The sequence below is a fragment of the Pan paniscus genome, chromosome 21 (genome assembly GCF_029289425.2).
Source record: "Pan paniscus chromosome 21, NHGRI_mPanPan1-v2.0_pri, whole genome shotgun sequence".
Taxonomy (NCBI): Eukaryota; Metazoa; Chordata; class Mammalia; order Primates; family Hominidae; genus Pan; species Pan paniscus.
In genome coordinates this window covers 17,242,881-17,263,087 of record NC_073270.2, presented here as the reverse complement: position 1 = coordinate 17,263,087, position 20,207 = coordinate 17,242,881, and the positions used below count along the sequence as shown (strand labels likewise).

The following is a 20,207-nucleotide window of genomic DNA, read 5'->3' as shown; positions in this document are numbered from 1 at the left end:
GTCCAGCTGTATTTATTGGAAACAATTGACATATAAGTGGACATGTGCTGTTCAAACCTGTGTTGTTCAAGGGTCAAGTGTGGTTTGAGTGAGAGGGTGGAATGAAAAGTTGCAGGGAAAGCAGCTCATCCAGCACAAAGTGAGGCAAGGCCAGGTTGACAAAAACAAAGACCTAGAATTAACTGTACCAAGAAGAAGGACCTTGTGTTGACAGTTAATTTATGTGTCATGGATTACAAATAGATGAAGTTTGTTATAAAAACTACTAGTATATTCAGAATGATTGTGAGTATACTAAATCTATATCTGATGTTACTTTAGTTAAGTGATTTTCAACTTAGGTGGCATTGTGTATTGCTCTGTGGCTTAGAGCCCTTAGAAAAATCAGCTTAATTATTCTTTGCCTGTAAGAAAACAATGATTACCTTTCTTCACTCCATTTAAACATGGGAGCATTTGAAATTGGGCAGTCTTGAACCCTAGATATTAGGAGATATATATTTGGATATCAAAATGTACTCAGAATGGCATGAGCCTCGTATCCCACAGGGTTAGTTTCAAATTTAAGTGACTATCAGGGGTGATAAATTGTAAATGGCCTTCACTCATGTTCAGTAGCACACAATTTTGTTTTCAATATTGAAAGAGAAACATTGTGCTTTATTTGGGCTCTTTTACCTAAAATTTTAATCTCTTTGCCTAGTGTTTTAGAAAATCTTTTCTCTGTGGTCAGTAGTGTAGAAATGATTGCAGGATTATGCATGTGTTTATGCAGATTTACTTATTTATTTAGTGAATGTGATAACATATAAACATGGAAACCATTTAATTTAAAATAATCCGTCTGGCCGGGCATGGTGGCTTACGCCTATAATCCCAGCACTTCGAGAGGCCGAGCCAGGCAGATCACCTGAGGTCAAGAGTTCGAGATCACCCTGACCAACATAGTGAAACCCTGTCTCTACTAAAAATACGAAAATTAGCCGGGTGCGGTGGCGGGTGCCTGTAATCCCAGCTACCTGGGAGGCTGAGGCAGGAGACTCACTTGAACCCAGGAGGTGGACGTTGCAGTGAGCCGAGACCATACCACAGCCCTCCAGGCTGAGAGACAAGAGCGAGACTCTGTCTCAAAAATAATAATAATCCATCTAATCAGTACCTGTAGAATTGGAGGAGGGGAGTCTGGAACAGAATGACTTCCATTTGGGCAGTCTCTGCCACTAGAAAGATTTTCGATGAAGATAAAATTCTCTAGTCTCTCTGTTTCCTCCAGGTGGAATGACCTAAAAACATTGAGGTGGAATGACCAGAGATTAGACCAAAATCCACTGAGGTGGTCAGGGCTGATAGTTTTGCTTCATACAACTTTACCTACATTTTATGAGATATCAGATAATAAGTTGACACTGCTTCGAAAGTCAGTGTTTGGCTTCATCTCTGTCTTGGGCCTGTCCTAGGCATTTTGGAAGGTAGAGACCTTTATGATGTGGTCTTGCTGGCCAGGTACAGAGAACCCATTTGGAGAGATGAGACAGACCGGGAATACAAGTATGCAAGATGCTGTTCAATCTGAATGAGGAAGATTTGTAGAGAGCGTGTCCATTTCTTGCTTATTATTTTTTTCTTTTTTGGTAATCCTCATACATGACCTTGAGATGTGAGAAATAACTATCATCTGTATTATCCTTTTCTGTATGAGGAACCCAAGGCTCTAAATGAAATATTCTGTCTTGGCATCAGATTAGAGAACGCAGAGCCTTCTGAAGCCAGTGACTGATTTTCTTCCATCCTGCAGCGGGCATTCCACTAAGGACGTGGATGGGATCACTTAGTCTCCTTTCCATTCCCAATATTCTATTACTTGTTCAGTTCTACCTCATTTGGGCAAAACCCAGATAGTGAACATGTAGCACCAGATTTCTTGAAAAAAATAAAAACGTTGAAGTTCTCAAGTTGTTGTTAGGTTTGGTATTTAGAAGGAGATTGCTCCCTGTTGTGAAGTGCGTAGTAAAGAGAGGATCTCAGAATGTCCTGTGTGGTTAGAAGTGTCAGATCTACTCCATCTCCATTGCGTTACAGGATCAATGCTTACATTGAAGAAGAAGTCCAAAGACGCCTTCAGGATTTGCATCGTGTGATTAATGAAGGCTGCAGTACATCTGCAGACACGATGAAGGTAAGCTGAAGGAGCCAAGTAACACGAAGTAACACGTTCATTCATCTTTCATTTTTCCTTTTTTTTTTTTTGAGACTGAGTCTTGTTCTGTCACCCAGGCTGGAGTGCAATGGCACCCACTGCAACCTCCACCTCCCAGTTCAAACAACTCTCATGCCTCAGCCTCCCAAGTAACTGGGACTATAGGCGCCTGCCACCACACCTGGCTAATTTTTGTATTTTTAGTAGAAACAGGGTTTCTACCACCATGTTAGCCAGGCTGGTCTCAAACTCCTGACCTCAAGTGATTTGCCCATCTCGGCTTCCCAAAGTGCTGGGATTACAGGTGTGAGGCACCGCACTCAGCCCATTTGTCTTTCAAGATGACCTTGAAGATAAGTTTTTGGTGGTAGTGGTGGGGTCTTTTGTTTTCCAGTGAGAAAATTCAGATGTGGAATGTTCTAGAAAAAAATATTAAATATTGCTTGGGCAGAGTGTAACAGTTTATAAATAGTATTAATTCAGGAATTCAGGAGTAACTTTATTTTATAATTTTGTAATTATGACAACTTTTAAGTGATTATAAAGTCTAAAATACTTTTTAATTCTGCATGCAACATTCTTCTGTTTTCTTCCAAAATACTTCCAATTTCCATAGTTATTTATTTTGTAAATTATCCAAAATATAAATAGAATTTTGACTTTTAGAAGATACATATCTGTGACAAGTCTGTACTGAAATAAAGACAATGCATTTCTATCCTGCAAATTAAGAAATGCCCTAAGGAGATCTTGTTTTTAATATTATTCTTAGAATTTTAAGATTAGGAGTAAGTGTTTCAGTTCTCTGATGGCAGATGGATCAATAGAGGCATGTTTATCTTGGGGATGTAAATTATATAGAAGGGTTGTCATTGTTGAATGACAAGTATGTTTATTTAGATTTCCATTCCCATAAATACTTGTAATCGAATCAGTCCCCCGCCCCATGAACTTGCTATAATTTAATATAGAGGGCTTTTTCTTTTCTTTTCAGGATAATGAGAAACTTCACAATGGCACCATTCAACGTAAACTAAAATATGAGGTAGGTAATGATTTTTCAGATTGATAGGGTCGCCTTAAATTATGGCATGCTCATGTGATTACATTTTCTTAATGTCTAGTTGCATAATTAGAATTTTGAGGTCCCAGCAAGATTAATGGCTAATAGGGAAGGCAAGCTATTATATGGACTTAAAATTAAACGGAATCCTGTAGTTTGAAACTGCTTTGACTTTATTTGAATGGCATGTAGCTGTGGTGGAGCTTTGCCCAGTTTTTCATTTGTAATAGTATATTTTCCCTTGGTCTGCATTTAAAAGGCAGAATTATATAATCAGAATCAGATATGGGGTTTGGAAATGAAACTCAGTACTCCTCCTGTCCATTTTATAGACTGTGAGTTGGTAGTAGTACAAAGGAAGTACTCTTGATTGATTAACTTGTTTCTCTGGTGGATTGTCAAACCAAGGTTTATTTGGGCATGCAATTTGTAAGGTTTCACTGGTATTTTCCTCCACTAAGAGGCATGTCTCTCCCATATATTCCTAAATTTTAAAAAATCAACCCCCAAAAAATAGTAGGTGATGGAAATTTTCCAGATGGTGTCCATACATTACTGAACAGACAGCAAGAGGTGGATGTTCACAGAGGCTGAGCTGACTTTGGCCGCAGCCACACCTTCCTGCCAGTCATCCAGTAATGATGTGATCTTCCCCTGGATAGCCATTTCCCTCCTCTACAGAGCAAGACACTGGCTTTCATTTCTTTGTGTCCACAGTACCTGGCACATAGCAGGTGCACAGTAGTCCTTCCATGGTGATGACTTGTAGATAAGAGTAATGATAATTACTATTAATGTTCATGGGAACATTTGATTCCCATGAAACAAACCAAAAGGAGAGAGAAATGTAACCTGGGTTAGGACACTTGGGCATTTCTTTTGGCCTTGCCATCTGATTTTCATTAAGTTTGCCTTGATTGCATTTTGGACATATGATCATGGACTTACTTTCATAACTAAATTTGACCTTCTAAACATTGAATCAGAGGGCTTGGAATTTATTGTAGGGAAAATGAAATATTAGATCAAGACGTGGGTACTGTGGATCAACCCCATACAAAGTATTTCTATCAAAATTCTCAGTGATTTATAATATATATAATATGGAAAATTGATGTTCTATGTATGAATCAGATAATCGATTCTTTAATCATGTATCAATACAAATGGCTTAGACTTTTTATTTAACCTCTGAATTAATCTACCCAATGAAACCAATGACAAGAATCATCATGTGCAAAAGAATCACAGAAAGAGATACCACATCCCCATTTCAACTTTTTTTGACACCTTGAACAGAAAAGGCAGTTTTGCCCAGCATGGTATCTTGACCCGCTTCTGCCCAGAGATGCCACTGACACTTCCAGCCTCATTAGAGAGGAGAGGAGGGAGGTGGATCAGAACGACCACTGGGATCATCCCATGCTGTGGAGTGTCTCAGGCCCTAAAACAACTTCCTCAGCATCACAAGAGAGAACTCACCAGCAGAGGGATCAGTCCTCAGTACCCGAGGTATTCCAGGACAGTGAAAACAAATATTGTCATCCTGAGCATGCTGGCCATTTTGAACCAAAATGTTTTAATCTACCTAGAATCTCTTTTCTTAACGAAAGTAACACCGATGATGCAGAAGATTTTCAGAGTCAGTCAGAAAATTTCAGTGAGCTGATGACTCATAAAGATAAACACGGCTTGAGAGTCAAGTCCAGTTGGACTTTGCTGCAACATACGTCCCAAGAAGTGTCTATAAATAGTGGAGGCAAGCAGGCCAGGCAAGGCAAGGTGCTCTGCTTGGTTCTGTCTGAAGGCATTTCCCATGAGGAGAGAGCATCCTGCAGTGCCCCGCAGAGCGTACTGGCCTCTGAGTTTTATAGTGAGCAGCAAGGTGAGGAAGAGTTGGATGCTAAAAAAATGAGCTCATCGGAGTCACTGGTAAATATCAGAACAGAAGGAAACAATGGACTGGGATATTTTTACCACAAGTTCTCAGACCTTTATAAAGATACCAGCAGTCACCTGCTTCAGGCTGGCACAAAGGTGATCAGCCAAGCCAGGCTTGTGGGGAATCTGTGTGCCCCGAGGGGGCTCCCCTCCCAGGTAACAACATTCGTCAGAAGCCTGCCATTTCTGAAGCACTTAGCCCCACACATGCCCTTGAAGATTGACATGCAGTCAACAGAATCTCATTCTCCGGAAGCTCGTGTTGGCAGCAGCGAGAGCAAAGCTGCAGGGAGCCTGCAGCCAGCAGAGGGTGCGGCGCCTTACCGGGCCTCTGTCTTTGCAGCTGCAGGTTTACCAGGTTCCTCGCCAAGCTCAGTTTTTCGCCTTGAATATGAAGATGCTAGAAAGAGCTCTGCATTTAAGCAGAGCCTTGTGCAATTCCCGGACCAAATGCTGAAACTGCAAGAGTGCCCTTTAAAAGACCTTCTTAGGCATGTGACTTGTTCTCTACCAGAACCTTTGGGCAACATGAAGGAAGTCAAAGGCATTTACTGGCTTGCTGTTGCTGCCTGCACAGCACCTGACCCTCAACCAGCGTGTTTGCTTCTGCTTCAGTCAGCTTTATATGCTTTGGTCCTGTCAGATAATCTCCTTGGCTCAATGAGCATTTTTCATGCTCTACCTCTCTCTGGTCTACAGGAGATTCAGATTGGCTTTGGTGGACAGAGTATTCGATTCCTGAGCTCTGCAGAGGGTCTTCTGCTCACTGTGTTCAGTTACAACAAATACCTCTCTCAACAGCTGTGTCGTGACCTCCTGTGTGTCCTGATGCCAGAGCCTGATGCCGCTGCCTGCGCTAATCATCCCTTGCTCCAGCAAGATCTGGTTCAGCTTTCTCTTGATTGGAAAACAGAAATCCCTGATTTAGTTTTGCCAAATGGAGTTCAGGTGTCATCCAAATTCCAGACTACCTTGGTTGACATGATTTACTTTCTTCATGGAAATATGGAAGTCAATGTCCCTTCCCTGGCAGAAGTTCAGTTACTGCTCTACACAACAGTGAAAGTCATGGGTGACTCTGGCCATGACCAGTGCCAGTCGCTAGTCCTTCTGAACACCCACATTGCACTGGTGAAGGAAGACTGTGTTTTTTATCCACGCATTCGATCTCGAAACATACCTCCTCCGGGTGCACAATTTGATGTGATCAAATGCCATGCTTTAAGTGAATTCAGGTGTGTTGTTGTTCCAGAAAAGAAAAATGTGTCAACAGTAGAACTAGTCTTCTTACAGAAACTCAAACCTTCAGTGGGTTCCAGAAATAGTCCACCTGAGCACCTTCAGGAAGCCCCAGATGTCCAGTTGTTCACCACCCCATTGTATCTTCAAGGCAGTCAGAATGTCGCACCTGAGGTCTGGAAACTTACTTTCAATTCTCAAGATGAGGCTCTTTGGCTAATCTCACATTTGACAAGACTCTAAGGAGGAGACTTTTAAGGATGCACTACATGTTTTTTGAGATCATTAATAAAATAAGCATTGTGAAGACAGTCAAGGCAATATGAATATCTCCGTGTAGCTAATTGAACTGGAACTGGAAAAATGCAGACCTCTAAAATTGAAAATGTAAATATTTTAAATATCTACAATAAAATAAAAACAGCTAATAGCAGAGCCCCAATAAAATATCTTTATCACCACCTTGCTTCATTTTCTTGAAACTCAGGCTTGTAAATTTGTGCCTGCTTCATTATTTGTGAGGTGATTAAAGCATTTCTGATTGTTTGTCTTCGTGTCGATTTATAGTGTGGTGGCTTGGAATCTGTCTGTGCCTACTGGATTCCAGCAGGCTAATCTGTGCTGCCTGAAAAAGTGCCCAGTCTAGCAGTGACCTTCATTGACATCCTTGGTTTCAGCTGTGATTAGGATAGTTACGTAGCAGAGCACATTAGTGATGCATCAAGCTTCCTATGAGGACCCGGGGATTGAAAGTGTCCTCCCATCACCATGGTATGCGGAATCGAGACAGTGATGCATGCCCTGCAGTGTCTTCTTCCTCACTTAATTGCCTTTACCTTCCTCCTTTCATACTTCTTGATGATTCCCTTTTAACCCTTGCGATTTCAGCTCCTCACTTGGTGTATTTGTGGCTATTCCACCTAACCCGTATCCCTCACCACCACCATATTCCAGTTCTTTCTCAGAACTTTTGTCTCTCTATCCTGTAAATCTCTTTATCTCAGAGTCTCACTTTCTCTCGTGGCTTCTTTCTGCTGTCTTGTCAAATATATATTCCCCTTAGAGGTACCTTCCTCTGGCATCTCACCCAGCCACCACTTATAACCTTTGATTGAGGTCTCCTACTGGCCCCAGCTGGTCAGTTTGCTGGCCTCCCTTCTCAGGCAAGTTCCCTGCTACATCTGCCCAGGGTGGAGCTTCTCTCTCCATGAAACTCCACTCAGTAGTCAGCTGCCTCCTCCTAGGTAAGAGGCTGCAAACTGTGCTCTTCAGGGTCTCTAGCTCCTCTGATCAACCCTTTCCTCTCTGTCCCCCTCTGTCCAAAAATCCTATCAGGTTACATATTTTGTATTTGTTTTTAATTTCACCTGACGCTAGGTGCTCCGCCACTGTTCTCCCCTCTCAGGTGTGTGTTCTCCTAAATCTAGAGTTCTCAGAAGGAAGGAGACGTGCTTCTGTCTTGCTCAGCCCACCCTCCGTCCACTCTCAGCCAAACCATCTTTAGCCCACAGTAGCTCTCAGTGGACGTTGGATGCAGCTGAGTGAGTCAGTGATTCTCGTGGCATGGAAGGGGCATTTTCTATTCTGGTCAAATCTTTGGATAAGTGCAACATAAATGTTGTAGTGCCTTCTTCATTTCTGTTCCTAATCAATGACGGAGATGGTGTCAAAGCTTAACACACACAGAAACTTACCATCTTCCTTTGGCCAGGAACGGCTCATCTTCCCTCTTTCCCCTGACGGAGGAAATGACAAGCTACCCACACTGGGTCTACATTCCCACCTATTTTCCTCTACCTAGTGTTGCAGACATGAACAGGAAAAGACAGGGAATTGGAGAATGTGTTACGATCCACAGACTGGTGGCTGCAGCCATGTGTGCTTCTGACCAGTGGAGGCATTTGGTTTTCTGAGGCAGTTGGATTCTCATGTTTTTCATTTCCAAAGCACCCCCTACCCCCACACATAAATACCTTATTACCTTATACCTAAAGGCTTTTAACTCTTTGATGAGGACATCATTAAAAATAGTCACTAATTTGTCATTATCTTGGTTGGTAGGTCATCTTCCCTCATGAACAAACACTCCTAAAATGTACCATGATAGTTTTCTAATATCTTAATAATATTTCTCCTAATTTGTTTTTATTTTTTTTGGCGATTCCTCAGGGATCTAGAACTAGAAATACCATTTGACCCAGCCACCCCATTACTGGGTATATACCCAAATGACTATAAATCATGCTGCTATAAAGACACATGCACACGTATGTTTATTGCGGCATTATTCACAATAGCAAAGACTTGGAACCAACCCAAATGTCCAACAATGATAGACTGGATTAAGAAAATGTGGCACATATACACCATTGAATACTATGCAGCCATAAAAAATGATGAGTTCATGTCCTTTGTAGGGACATGGATGAAATTGGAAACCATCATTCTCAGTAAACTATCGCAAGAACAAAAAACCAAACACCGCATATTCTCACTCATAGGTGGGAATTGAACAATGAGATCACATGGACACAGGAAGGGGAATATCACACTCTGGGGACTGTGGTGGGGTGGGGGGAGGGGTAGCATTGGGAGATATACCCAATGCTAGATGACGAGTTAGTGGGTGCAGCGCACCAGCATGGCACATGTATACATATGTAACTAACCTGCACAATGTGCACATGTACCCTAAAACTTAAAGTATAATAATTAAAAAAAAACTTTTTAAAACTAATATATTTTGCATTCCTTTTTTCAAGTTGTTCCATCCAGTATTTTCTCATATTTTCTTGATAACAAAAAGAGTTATACTGCAGTAATCTTGTCCAAGTTAAAAAAGAAAGAAAGAAAAACAATTAATGATTATGAAGGGCAGAGGGAATAAATTTTAAGATGCCAGCAGAGGGATGCCATGGTCAGGAAGAAGGGAGTGATAAATAAACAGTACATAATTTTAACAAAGAGTGTTAAATATTAGACAGATGTGCTTATTCGCACAGGTACAGAAGCATAATTCCACCATGTTGTAAATCATGGCCTTTAGGATTTCTCAGAGATGGAACATGCAGCAGATACGAGCATCGTATAAAAATCATATCACTCATTATAACTTCTGCAGTCTGCTTTATGATCTAAGAAGGCCACAATGAGGATCATGTTCAGATTGTACCACATAATAGAAGCAGCTTGCAGCATTCAGATTCAGCATGTCACTTCTCTCACCTAAGCATACTTTGTACCTCGAGATAAAATATAGTTCCTCAGTGTGAGAGTTTGATTTACTCTCTGTGAAGTAAGTATTAAGGTTGTCGTGATGCCTGTGGAAGCCAGTGGAGTATTGTTGGTGCCATTATCCACTGTGACTTCAATCCTAGTAGCTCCCTCTGCTGTGGCTTCAATCCTAGGAGCTCCCCCTGCTCGTTTCTTCAGGAGTTCTAAGCCTACAGCACCCCTAGAGTGGAGCAACTATGAGAGTCTGAGTATTCAGCCTGCTATAACGACATCTCGGCTGTAATGAGTTTCTGAATCAGAAAAAAATAGACGCATACATTCTTGGTTATGTGGCATTCTGCATTGTTATAATATAGGCATAAACATTTATATTGTGGGACTTCTTAATACATTCTAGACAATAGCTCTTTGAATACTTTTGAAATAGTGATTTCATCTGAATTTGATTAAAATCCATTTTGTGCACAGCTGCCTGTTTTACAGACTTGTGGTTGGCAGGATGAATTTATTTAGTCTTTGTTGAAAAACATTTCAAAACAGTGTGTCTCCCTGTTCTCATTACTTTAAAAATGTGCATGCATCCCTTTGGAAGAGAGTACTTAAGCCTTCCAGCAGTAGTAATTACAGTAATTTTTGCTTACATTCTCTTTCCCAGATGATTTAAAGCTTTGTATGATAAATAGATTAGAGCCACTTTTATTAATGCTCCTTTGATGATCAACCCGGCTTATTGGATAGACCAGTTTCTAATGAGGTCATTTTGTTAATTTAGTTACACAATTTCCAGTATGTAGCTTAGACAACTCTGCCTCATTCCTTAGAATATCTATTGTGACAGATGTTATATCAGTCTGCAATTGCCAAATAACAAACAACCCCCCCAAATTTCAGTGGCACATTAAAAAAAGTTTTTATTTTATTCTGCTGCTTTGCAAGTAGATTGGAGTGGCTGTGCTGTAGGCTGCAGGTCATCTGTTGCTCAACCAGGGTCAGTCTGCTCCACACATATCATTTTGGGATCTATTCAGAAGGGGCAGTAGCCATCGTGGTGATGACAGAAACACAGAAGGGCAGTCCTGCAAGCCTTTGCCTGTGTCTGCTAACATCTCATTGGCCAACACAAGTCACATGACGAAGCCCCAAATCAAGGGGCAAGGAAGTACCCTCCGTCCATCAAGAGGCCATGGTGAGACTCAGGATATGTACTACTACTATAGGGAGAGAAGAATTGGGACCGGCAATTAATTTTCCATGGATGTATTATGTCAAGGTTCCCAAAGCTCTATTAAAGATAAGACTCAGATAAAACTTGTAGGACTTCTCCCTAATGGAAACATTAAGGTACCGGGAAGAGTATGCCCTAGGACCTTTTAAGTTACATATTCAATTTGAGTACCTCCATGGATGGGCTGATTGCCTTCTACCTCTGAAGCAGTTTTTTCATTGGGAACTGCTCTTACTGTTAGACTATTCTTTCCGTAATCTCCCTTATTGTGATCTCCATCTGCATAGTCTGTTCATCCGTGGCACCCTCTGTTGCAGAATAAAACAAGTGTATTTTGTAATCTGCATTATACACAACCCTTCAGAGAAGACACTTCTCATAGATCTGCCTCCTCTGATTTTTCTCCTTTACCTCCAACACCCTTCCGTCTCTCCGCTGTTTCTTAAACAGTACATTTTTCAAACCATCACCATCAAATCTCTTGTTAAAGATGCACTGTTGTAGTATGCTAATGCCTTCTTTATGAGGGATGGAATTGAATAAACTAGTTGATGAGAAGGAAAGAGATTCTATTATAAGTCACTCCTCCTGCCTTTTACTATCTGGTTAAAATCTTTTGTTGCTGAAGGTGTAGTGGGTTATAGGGGTGACAGCAATCCCAGTCACTGTTTATATTGTGGTTTACAATGTAGGACTTCTTGCTCATATTTTGTTCCTTTTGATATTTATGGTGATCCTACTGGAATGTAGGAATTCACGTGGAACTCCATTTCAGATTTGGAAATTTAGACTCAAAAAGGATTACTAGGTTGAGAATTGGGACTTAAATCTAGACTTTTCTACTCTAGAATATATATATTTGTCCACAGTGCCAAAGCCATTTCATAGTCACTGTTATTCTTGACATTGGTAAAATTTTTTATTGATTTTTTTATAGGAATGACTATGCTAGAAATATATATTTCCAAGTATTGCTAAGTTGATTCTGAACTGACTTGTAAATTTGTTTTCTTGGAATTCTAGACATTAATAATTCTGTCTGTATGAGTTGTTGTTTTCAAGGATTGCCTTACAAGTTTCTTTTCAATTCCTTTTATTTCCTTGCATGGATCTTACTTCTCTTTGCGCTCTGCTTTTTTAGCTCTGTAAAAGAAAGCTTAGACACAGTCATAGCGTGAATTTGATGCACATAAGTTTGTATGTTTACTTTTGCTTCTTTGACTGGAAGTGCATCCCTGCCTTTTATTTTCTCCTAGGCCTTAGCATTCAGCATGGTTTGACCCAAAGCCAGGGCTCAGCAAAAAATCAGTGAGTGAACATCAGTGGTACTTTTCATGATTAATCAATGACATTGTACAATTATAATAGAAGGGAGAATATCCGCTTTTCCCTGAGGGTCCTAACCTGTCTGCATTCATGCTTAATAGTGACAGCCACTTAGCAGTTGTTGCGACATTATCAGTCAGGTATAATAGACCCCATATTTAATCTTTTTAAAATCAGCCGTTAATTGATACATTGTTCAAAGATGATGACCACTTAATACAATGATCTTTGGTGATCTAGAGAAAAATAGTGACACTTTTAATAGTTTCAACTTGAAACATTCATCCAATATTCAATATTTCCAAACCTTGAAACAATGTTGGTCGGCTCAGATCTATGTAGAAGAAATAATTGATTCTGGTGAGAATCATGGATTGGAAATGTCAACTAAACCTTTTGGAGTTATCCAAAGGCCGCTAAACTTAAGATATTCCACAAGTACCAATGTCCAACAGTTTGCCATCTTCTGGGTAACTTATCCCTCAGGATATATATCAAAACTTGTATCTGTTTCCTGATGTGAGTCTTCCAGACTCACTTTAGAAATGAGATAAGGTTAGCACTGTTTCTCCACACCAGGCTATTGTTAAGTCCCATCCTTCACAGGGATGGACAGGATGTATCTGTAGCACATATGGCCACGTCTTGGCAAAATCCAATTCAGATGTATTTGCCAAGCCTTCGAAGATAGTGTAGTGTTAATTAAGACAAGATCCCCTCATAGCAAAGGCAGGCTTCTCTACTGGAAATGGATAGGAACCTGTCTGGTTATTTACCATATACATCATTTGTGCTTGTTCCTGCATGTTGTCTTTGTTCCCTGTTTCTTACAACCTGGCTGATGTTTGAGGCTATAACAAATCTTCATTGTCTCTTTCCCCAAATCTTCGTCGTCTCTTTCCCCAAATCTCCATTTTCAAATTGTTGGGGCATAATAGGTACTTGAGACATAATAGCTCTAATTAGAACTATCAGTATAGTATGTGTAGTTGAAAAAAGGAAGGATTAGAAATATGTGCTATGGTTGGAACAGGGACAGGAGAATTTGTAATTTTGTTAAATCTAATAAAAAGCCAGGTTTGCCTGTATTTCAGAAGCAAAGCTTGGCTATGGGCTCCTGGAGATTAGATGGCAGTCCTTAGGCCAGACCTTGTCATGATGTGTATACTGAATTTGACCGTCTGGTACATAATTAGAATGTTTAGGGACAACTGTTAATGACTCCCTGAGGACCTGGACCGTTTCATGTTCTCTGAGAGCCCGCAGTGATCTGAGTGGATGTAAGTGCCGCTTCCTGTTCATTTCCTCAATTTGTTCCTTTTGAAGGAAATAGCCTGAGTAGTAAAAGAAGACTTTGAACTGAATATTTACAATGTACCTTATGTTCTGCCTATTTCTTTCAGCTAAGGACTGGACTACAGTGTTTCACCAAGAATGGAAAAATAGCGTATTTGTTGACACAGAGCATTATTTCATTAAAAGCTATCAGAAAAAATATTTTTTGTATTTAACTTTTAAAGGTACTTCTTATGTACAGATATGTAATTCAAGTTACCAATTATCTACTTTTTCTTGACTTTTTATTTCTAAATAGGATCACTCCATGGCACATTTAAAATTGCTTATACTATTTCTGTACTCATCCACACCAGTTCTGCTTGCAGAGAGGTGTTCCGCACACCTCCTACTACAATGCCATCAACTTTCCCTTCAGAGTCTAAGAATCTTTTTTGCCACACATAGGGAAACTGTGATGGATTCCAAAATAAATAATGCCATCGAAATATAAAAGCTCCCATAAATAATGGGATATAATGGGATACAGCAAACATTTGCATGTCTAGTATAAACCTCAACATACTCAAAATATAGCCACTTTCAAATCAAAAATAAATTTAAGAGACATTTATGTTAACTTTACTTCCTGTCCAGTATAAACATAGTTTAGGAGAATGTCAAGAATTTTTTACACTGTACCCCGAGAATTCCACATTTCTCATGAAATTGACTTCATAAAATAATGTTTACAAATCACACCACAGTGATGATTTGATGGGAACACATTTTGATTTTTAAATTTATTTATGCATTTGCTCAGATCCCTACCTTATATTTTAGTTGTTCATTTCTGTACACTCATTAATATTTAGTTCATATGAAATCAGTAAGATTGAAGTAAACTGTAGCCAAGGATGATAGTGGGGACTCTGGCAGTATTTCTCGTCCCCAGTATGATATGTAATGAAGAGAGAAATATCTTTCTTCTCTGCAAAGGATCCTGTTATGCTTCACTGTCTGGTCCCGTTTGGGACAGTAGCTCTTATATCCAGCCAAGGGTCATGTATTAGTCCAGGCAGTTGCTAGTGTGTCAAAGGCTGCCCTAGATTGAGGTAGGCTACGTAATATTATAAGATCTACTCATTCTCAAATACCTGGTCCTTACTCAAATCACTTGCCCAGTGAAATTGTCAAAGGCAGGGTTTTTTTTTTTTTGTAAAGAATCTATGATCCTGAGCCTCAAGCAGCTTTCCTTTTATTAGGGATTGGTTTTACCCTGGTACATTCTTAGAAATGGAGAACTCTGCAGTTGTATTAGTCTGTTCTTGCCTTGCTATAAATACCCAAGACTGGGTAATTTACAAGAAAAGAGGTTTAATTGGCTCATGGTTCTGCAGGCTGTGTAGAAAGTATAGCACTGGCTTCTTATTCTGGGGAAGCCTCAGGAAGATTACAATCATGGTGGAAGGTGAAGGGGAAGCAGGTATCTCACACAGTGGGAGCAGGAGCAAGAGAAAGAGTGTGAGGGAGGTGCCACATGCTTTCAAATGACCAGATCTGGTGAGAACTCACTCATCATCACAAAGACTGCACCAAGCCATAAGGGATCCACCCGTGTGACCCAAACACCTCCCACGGGGCCTACCTCCAACACCAAGAGTATTACAACTCCTCATGAGATTTGGATGGGGACAAATATCCAAACCGTATCACCAGTCATAAAATACCCAGACCGTCAGTTACAATCTTACCTCATTTTAAAAACTGACTTATGAAAAGAGAAAGTTAAGGTCGCAAATCTACCTTTAGAATATAATCCATCTAGAGTAGAAACATCAAAAGTTTGTTCCAAACATGTGCAGTTGAGAAAAACTAAAGGTCTTAGAAATTACAAATACTTTGTAAAAGTTATATTGTATTCCCAAGGCCTGACCCTCTGTGTGGCACATAGGTGGTACCCAGTAAAATAGCAATGTTTCATTATATATCTTAGGGGTGCCTAAAAGAAAAGGCATTTAGAAAGTCAAAGGTAAGTCTCCATTGCTTAGCTGACAGAACATGCCTAGGCAATTTTGACCATAGTTCTTCCTCAGTAAAATTCCTGACATTTGGATGACAAGATACATATTCATAGTTGTTCTCACTCTATTCCCCCATCACAACTTTCTAATCCTGCTGTGATTACCAGTTCACTTGTAAGAGTCTGCCTCAGACCTTAAGTCCCACAGGGTGGGGCACCATTGTGTTCATAGTTGGGTCCCTCCCATGTAGTTGGAATCTAATAAATACCATGCCCATTTCCATAGGGGAACTGAGGTGAAGAGAGGGCAAGAGACTTACTCCAAGACCAAGTCCCAGAACTAGGATTGGATTCCACATCTTATCCTTCCTTCTGAGTCTTGAAGTGAACATCACCTGGAATCCCATGTCCATTTTCTGTGACTAGGTCAGGGAAGCAGATAAAGTTAGAGTATGTTATGCTTGTGGATACTGTCGTCCACACTTTTTTGAGAACCCGATCATTCACGTGATCCTAAAAGGTTCAAGTATGTAAATGGAGGTATCCCTAGGCAAAACTGAAAAACATGAAGTTTGCCTTTCAGATCGTCTCCCTCACAGGTGTATGTGTGACTGCCATGTGCTTCAAGTGACAGAAGCCCATATAATTTTTTTTTTCCTTTGAGATGGAGCCTCGCTCTGTCGCCCAGGCTGGAGTGCAGTGGCGTGATCTCAGCTCACTGCAACCTCTGCCTCCCGGGTTCTAGTGATTCTCCTGCCTCAGCCTCCCAAGTAGCTGGGACTACAGGCGCATGCCACCACTCCCGACTACTTTTTTGTATTTTTAGTTCAGACAGGCCTGCACCATGTTAGCCAGGATGGTCTCGATCTCCTGACCTCTTGATCAACCTGCCTTGGCCTCCCAGGGTGCTGGGATTACAGGTGTGAGCCACTGCGCCCAGCCTCTTGATGGTTTTTGATATCAGGGACAGCTAAATCGGTGTACCATTATGATAAACAATTAATTCTTCTTGCTTTGGGTGACTAGCCATGCAGAGAAAAATTAAGATCCTATAACAGGCTTCGGAAACTTCATGCCAAAATGCACACACAGTCAGCTAGATTAAAAGCAGCAATCTGAAACAAATTGTATGTCCTTGTGTCCTCTGGAAGTCCAAGCTTTCATGCACACAGCTAAGTTGACACTCTCAAGTTACACCTGGCTGAGAACCCTTTCTGTCTGGGAGAAAGGGAGCTTATTGCCCCCTGTTTTCTTTATAGTCACATAAGTGGGTTCCATTGCATAACCATGGAATTCTCAGCATCTTAAAACCTACGTATGTGTGAAGTGTTCATTAGCTCAATGTATCTCAGATGGATGTAATTATTGTACAATTTCATGATTGCAGTCTAGAGTAGTGTGATGAAAGTGGGCTCTAGATTGGCCTGAGTTTAAATCTTGACTCTACCCCATACCTCCATCAAGTGAGCTCAACCCTCAGTCTTGGGCCTCTCATCTGATAAATAGGGTTAATAATGGTTAATACCTCGTAGGGGGGATTGTGAAGATTAATCGAGCCAATTCATGTAAACTGGTTAATGTAGTCCTTGGCATATAATGAGTATCCAATAAATGCTAACTATAATTATGATTCTAATTATTTTGTTATTGCTATTACTTCAAAAACATATGTTTTCTAAAGCCCCCAGCTTAGTGCAAACAATAAGGATTGTTCAGAGATTTCTTCCGATTCACACTTAAGAGAACTTCATTTGGAAGATTTATTTTTTTCATAATGCCTCTTCCTCAGACCCCACTAGTCCCCCACTGCCCAGGCCATAAATATTTGTCAGAGCCAAGTTGAGTAATCAAATGGGGCCTAAAGAAAATACTTGAGATTTGTTTTAATTGTGGTTTAAAGAGCTTTCCACACTACACTGGCTTATAAAAATGCCTAAAAGTTAAAAATGAAGTAAATTTGAATAAAATCTCTAGCTTTTGCAGCTTTATAAGTATAGCTGTCTGATAGTGTGTGAAGAAAAAAGTTTGTCAGATGGTCAAGACTTTTCAGAAGGCAATCTGGTTTACACTGATTTTTTTTAAGAAGTCAGGATAATATAATTTGTCCCTGATTTTACTTGTTCTTATGAATTGGAAGGAACTTCAAAGCCAAACACTTCATAGTGCTTTTGCCCTAACTCCTTGGAACGGTATACCTAAAATAATGGTCTTTTTGTTATGAGAGAGGCTTAGCTTTTCTCTTTCAAAGGAAACCATCATTTTTCTCAATAAACCCTACTGGTTTGATGCTCTTTTCTCTACTTGAAACACATTTTCTCCCTCCTACCCGAGCAGGATATGTGCAGTGGAGTGATTCTGCTTTCTCTTTGTTCTCCCTGTCTGACATGCCTTTGATAGCGGATGGTTTCTCGCTCTTTGGGCGCAAATCCAGATGACCTGAAGGACCCAATTAAAATTAGTATCCCACGCTACGTCCTCTGCGGGCAAGGAAAGGATGCACACTTCGAGTTTGAGGTCAAGGTGAGTGTCTTCTTGACTCTTCTGGAGAATGGAGGTTGGAGACTATGCAGTGCTTTATCTGTCTTTATTTTTTCAAAAGGGGGATGAAGCTGCATGTGAATATCCTGTTTGTAAAATATTTGGTCCTGCCCTTCTTTAAACCAGTCTGTAAAACTCTTGACTGTAACACATGGAAGGAAGTTACCTCATAGAAGGTGTTGGTAAGGCAGACAGAAATGGAATTCCTATCACCCACACCCTATGGGTAGGATGACCAACCATCCAGGTTGCCCAAGACTTTCCTAACGTCTGCCCTTAAAGTTTCACACCTTGGGAGACCCCACAGTCCTGAGCAAACCAGGACAGTTGGTCACCCTCCCCATGGGCTTAGTCTTAATTTTTCTCATCTATAAAAATGAGACTAATAATATTTATGTCACAGGAATATCAGTGCATATAAAGTGCACATCTTGTGGCTGGTATAAACAGTAAATTCTAGCTATTGCTGCTATTACTACTGCTATTTTCATTGTTGTTTCTATTATGAATTAGGAAGCCCTCCTCATTTGTTTCAGGTGTTTCTTGATTTATACAACTTTTCAGGAAGAGATGTGCCTGTTTCCTTACGTCATGGTTTTCTAAATAATGACTTCATCTTTTTGCTAATTTGCTTTCATTGACTCATAACACTTTATTAAATAATGTTGCTGGCCACCATCCTCTTCTCCAGAAAGTAATGATAAATCACACTTCTTTTTTTTCAAGGATCAGCAAGGGTATTGATGTAATGAAGTCCACTAGGATCACCAGTGTATGCATGCATAAGGGTGTTCTTGGAGGCTGTAGGTGGTTTTGTTCAGATCAACAGCAGACCATGAATCTGGACACTGAGTTCTGTAGACTGTGACCCCGCTGCAATTTGCTGAGCAGCCATAAGTCATCTGAGCCTCAGTTTCCCCATTGATACAATGAGGAAATTGGAAAGTACCAGTGGTCTCCAGATTTTATTTTATCTGTGAAACTCCTTTGTTCAAAGAATATCTTATGTGGAAGGACACCGTAAAAGGCAGGGAAGCCTAGAGCTGCTGGGCACACACGGAGTGGGGAGGGAGGAAGGAGCCTAAAGCCAGCCGTCTCCACTGCCTGTCCCCACCCCTGATGCATCTCAGGGCAGCCCTGGGCTCTGAGGAATCCCTCTTTTCAGATGTCACATTCTTTCAACCTTCCTGAGGAAATAATGTAAATAACTTCTTTTCTAGCTAACCAGACTTTTAGGATTTTATTTCTATATACTAAGTTTTCCGTTAGAAAAGAAAAAAAAAACAGGGCATCAGTTTGTATATTTGAGGTTTTCATTGAGAAAGCATAATGCCTGTGTGTTGTTGCTGTTACTCTTTTTTTTTTTTTTGAGATGGAGTCTCACTCTGTTGCCCAGGCTGGAGTGCAGTGGCGCAATCTCAGCTCACTGCAACCTCCGCCTCCCGGGTTCAAGAGATTCTCCTACCTCAGCTTCCCGAGTAGCTGGGATTACAGGCATGTGCCACCACGTCCGGCTGACTTTTTGTATTTTTAGTAGAGACAGGGTTTGCACTGTGTTAGCCAGGATGGTCTCCACCTCCTGAGCTCGTGATCCACCTGCCTTGGCCTCCCAAAGTGCTAGGGTTACAGGCATGAGCCACGGCGCCCAGCCTTTGCTGTTATTCTTAACTTTGCTGATCCAATTATGTGGGTTCTTATTTAAATGTTACGCTATGTCCTTGATCCACTACTTCCCACTGCCCCTGACCTAATATCTATCTCCTGGTCAATTTCTTTTTCATTTGTTCTCAACCATTCTAAATTTTGTGTGTGTGTGTGTGTGTGTATGTGTGTGTGTGTGTAGAATTCCATTTGTACATTTATGTGATTATACATGAATATAAAAACAATTTCAGAAGTTGTGTTTGCATCATGACCGTGTTTTTTAATTAGAGAGTGAAGACTGGCTTCCATTAGTTCAGAATTAGAATTCCCCAGCACATAGAACTCAACAGCAGTGAAGTACATGCAATGATTTTAGTTGGTACATGGATTTATTTTACTTTAACAGATAAATGTGTTAATAAAATATAACTGTTAAATCAATTTCATGTATAGAACTCAGATAAAAAGATATTTAATATTTTAAAAACTGCATTGATTTAAA

At 40.4% G+C, this 20,207-nt stretch overlaps 1 protein-coding gene across 5 annotated transcripts in view; it reads left to right on the top strand.

Moving 5' to 3' along the window:
* KIF16B (kinesin family member 16B) overlaps positions 1 to 20,207 on the top strand; it is a 302,734-nt gene that overhangs the window by 198,572 nt on the left and 83,955 nt on the right. For 4 of the 5 annotated variants that reach the window (XM_003810588.6, XM_003810587.6, XM_034947658.3 and 1 more), the window contains 3 exons: positions 2,080 to 2,176; positions 3,192 to 3,242; positions 17,921 to 18,043. In XM_003810588.6, the coding sequence (XP_003810636.1) occupies positions 2,080 to 2,176; positions 3,192 to 3,242; positions 17,921 to 18,043 (271 nt within the window). The remainder of the gene's footprint in view (positions 1 to 2,079; positions 2,177 to 3,191; positions 3,243 to 17,920; positions 18,044 to 20,207) is intronic. The other variant, XM_055105088.3, reaches the window with a different exon arrangement.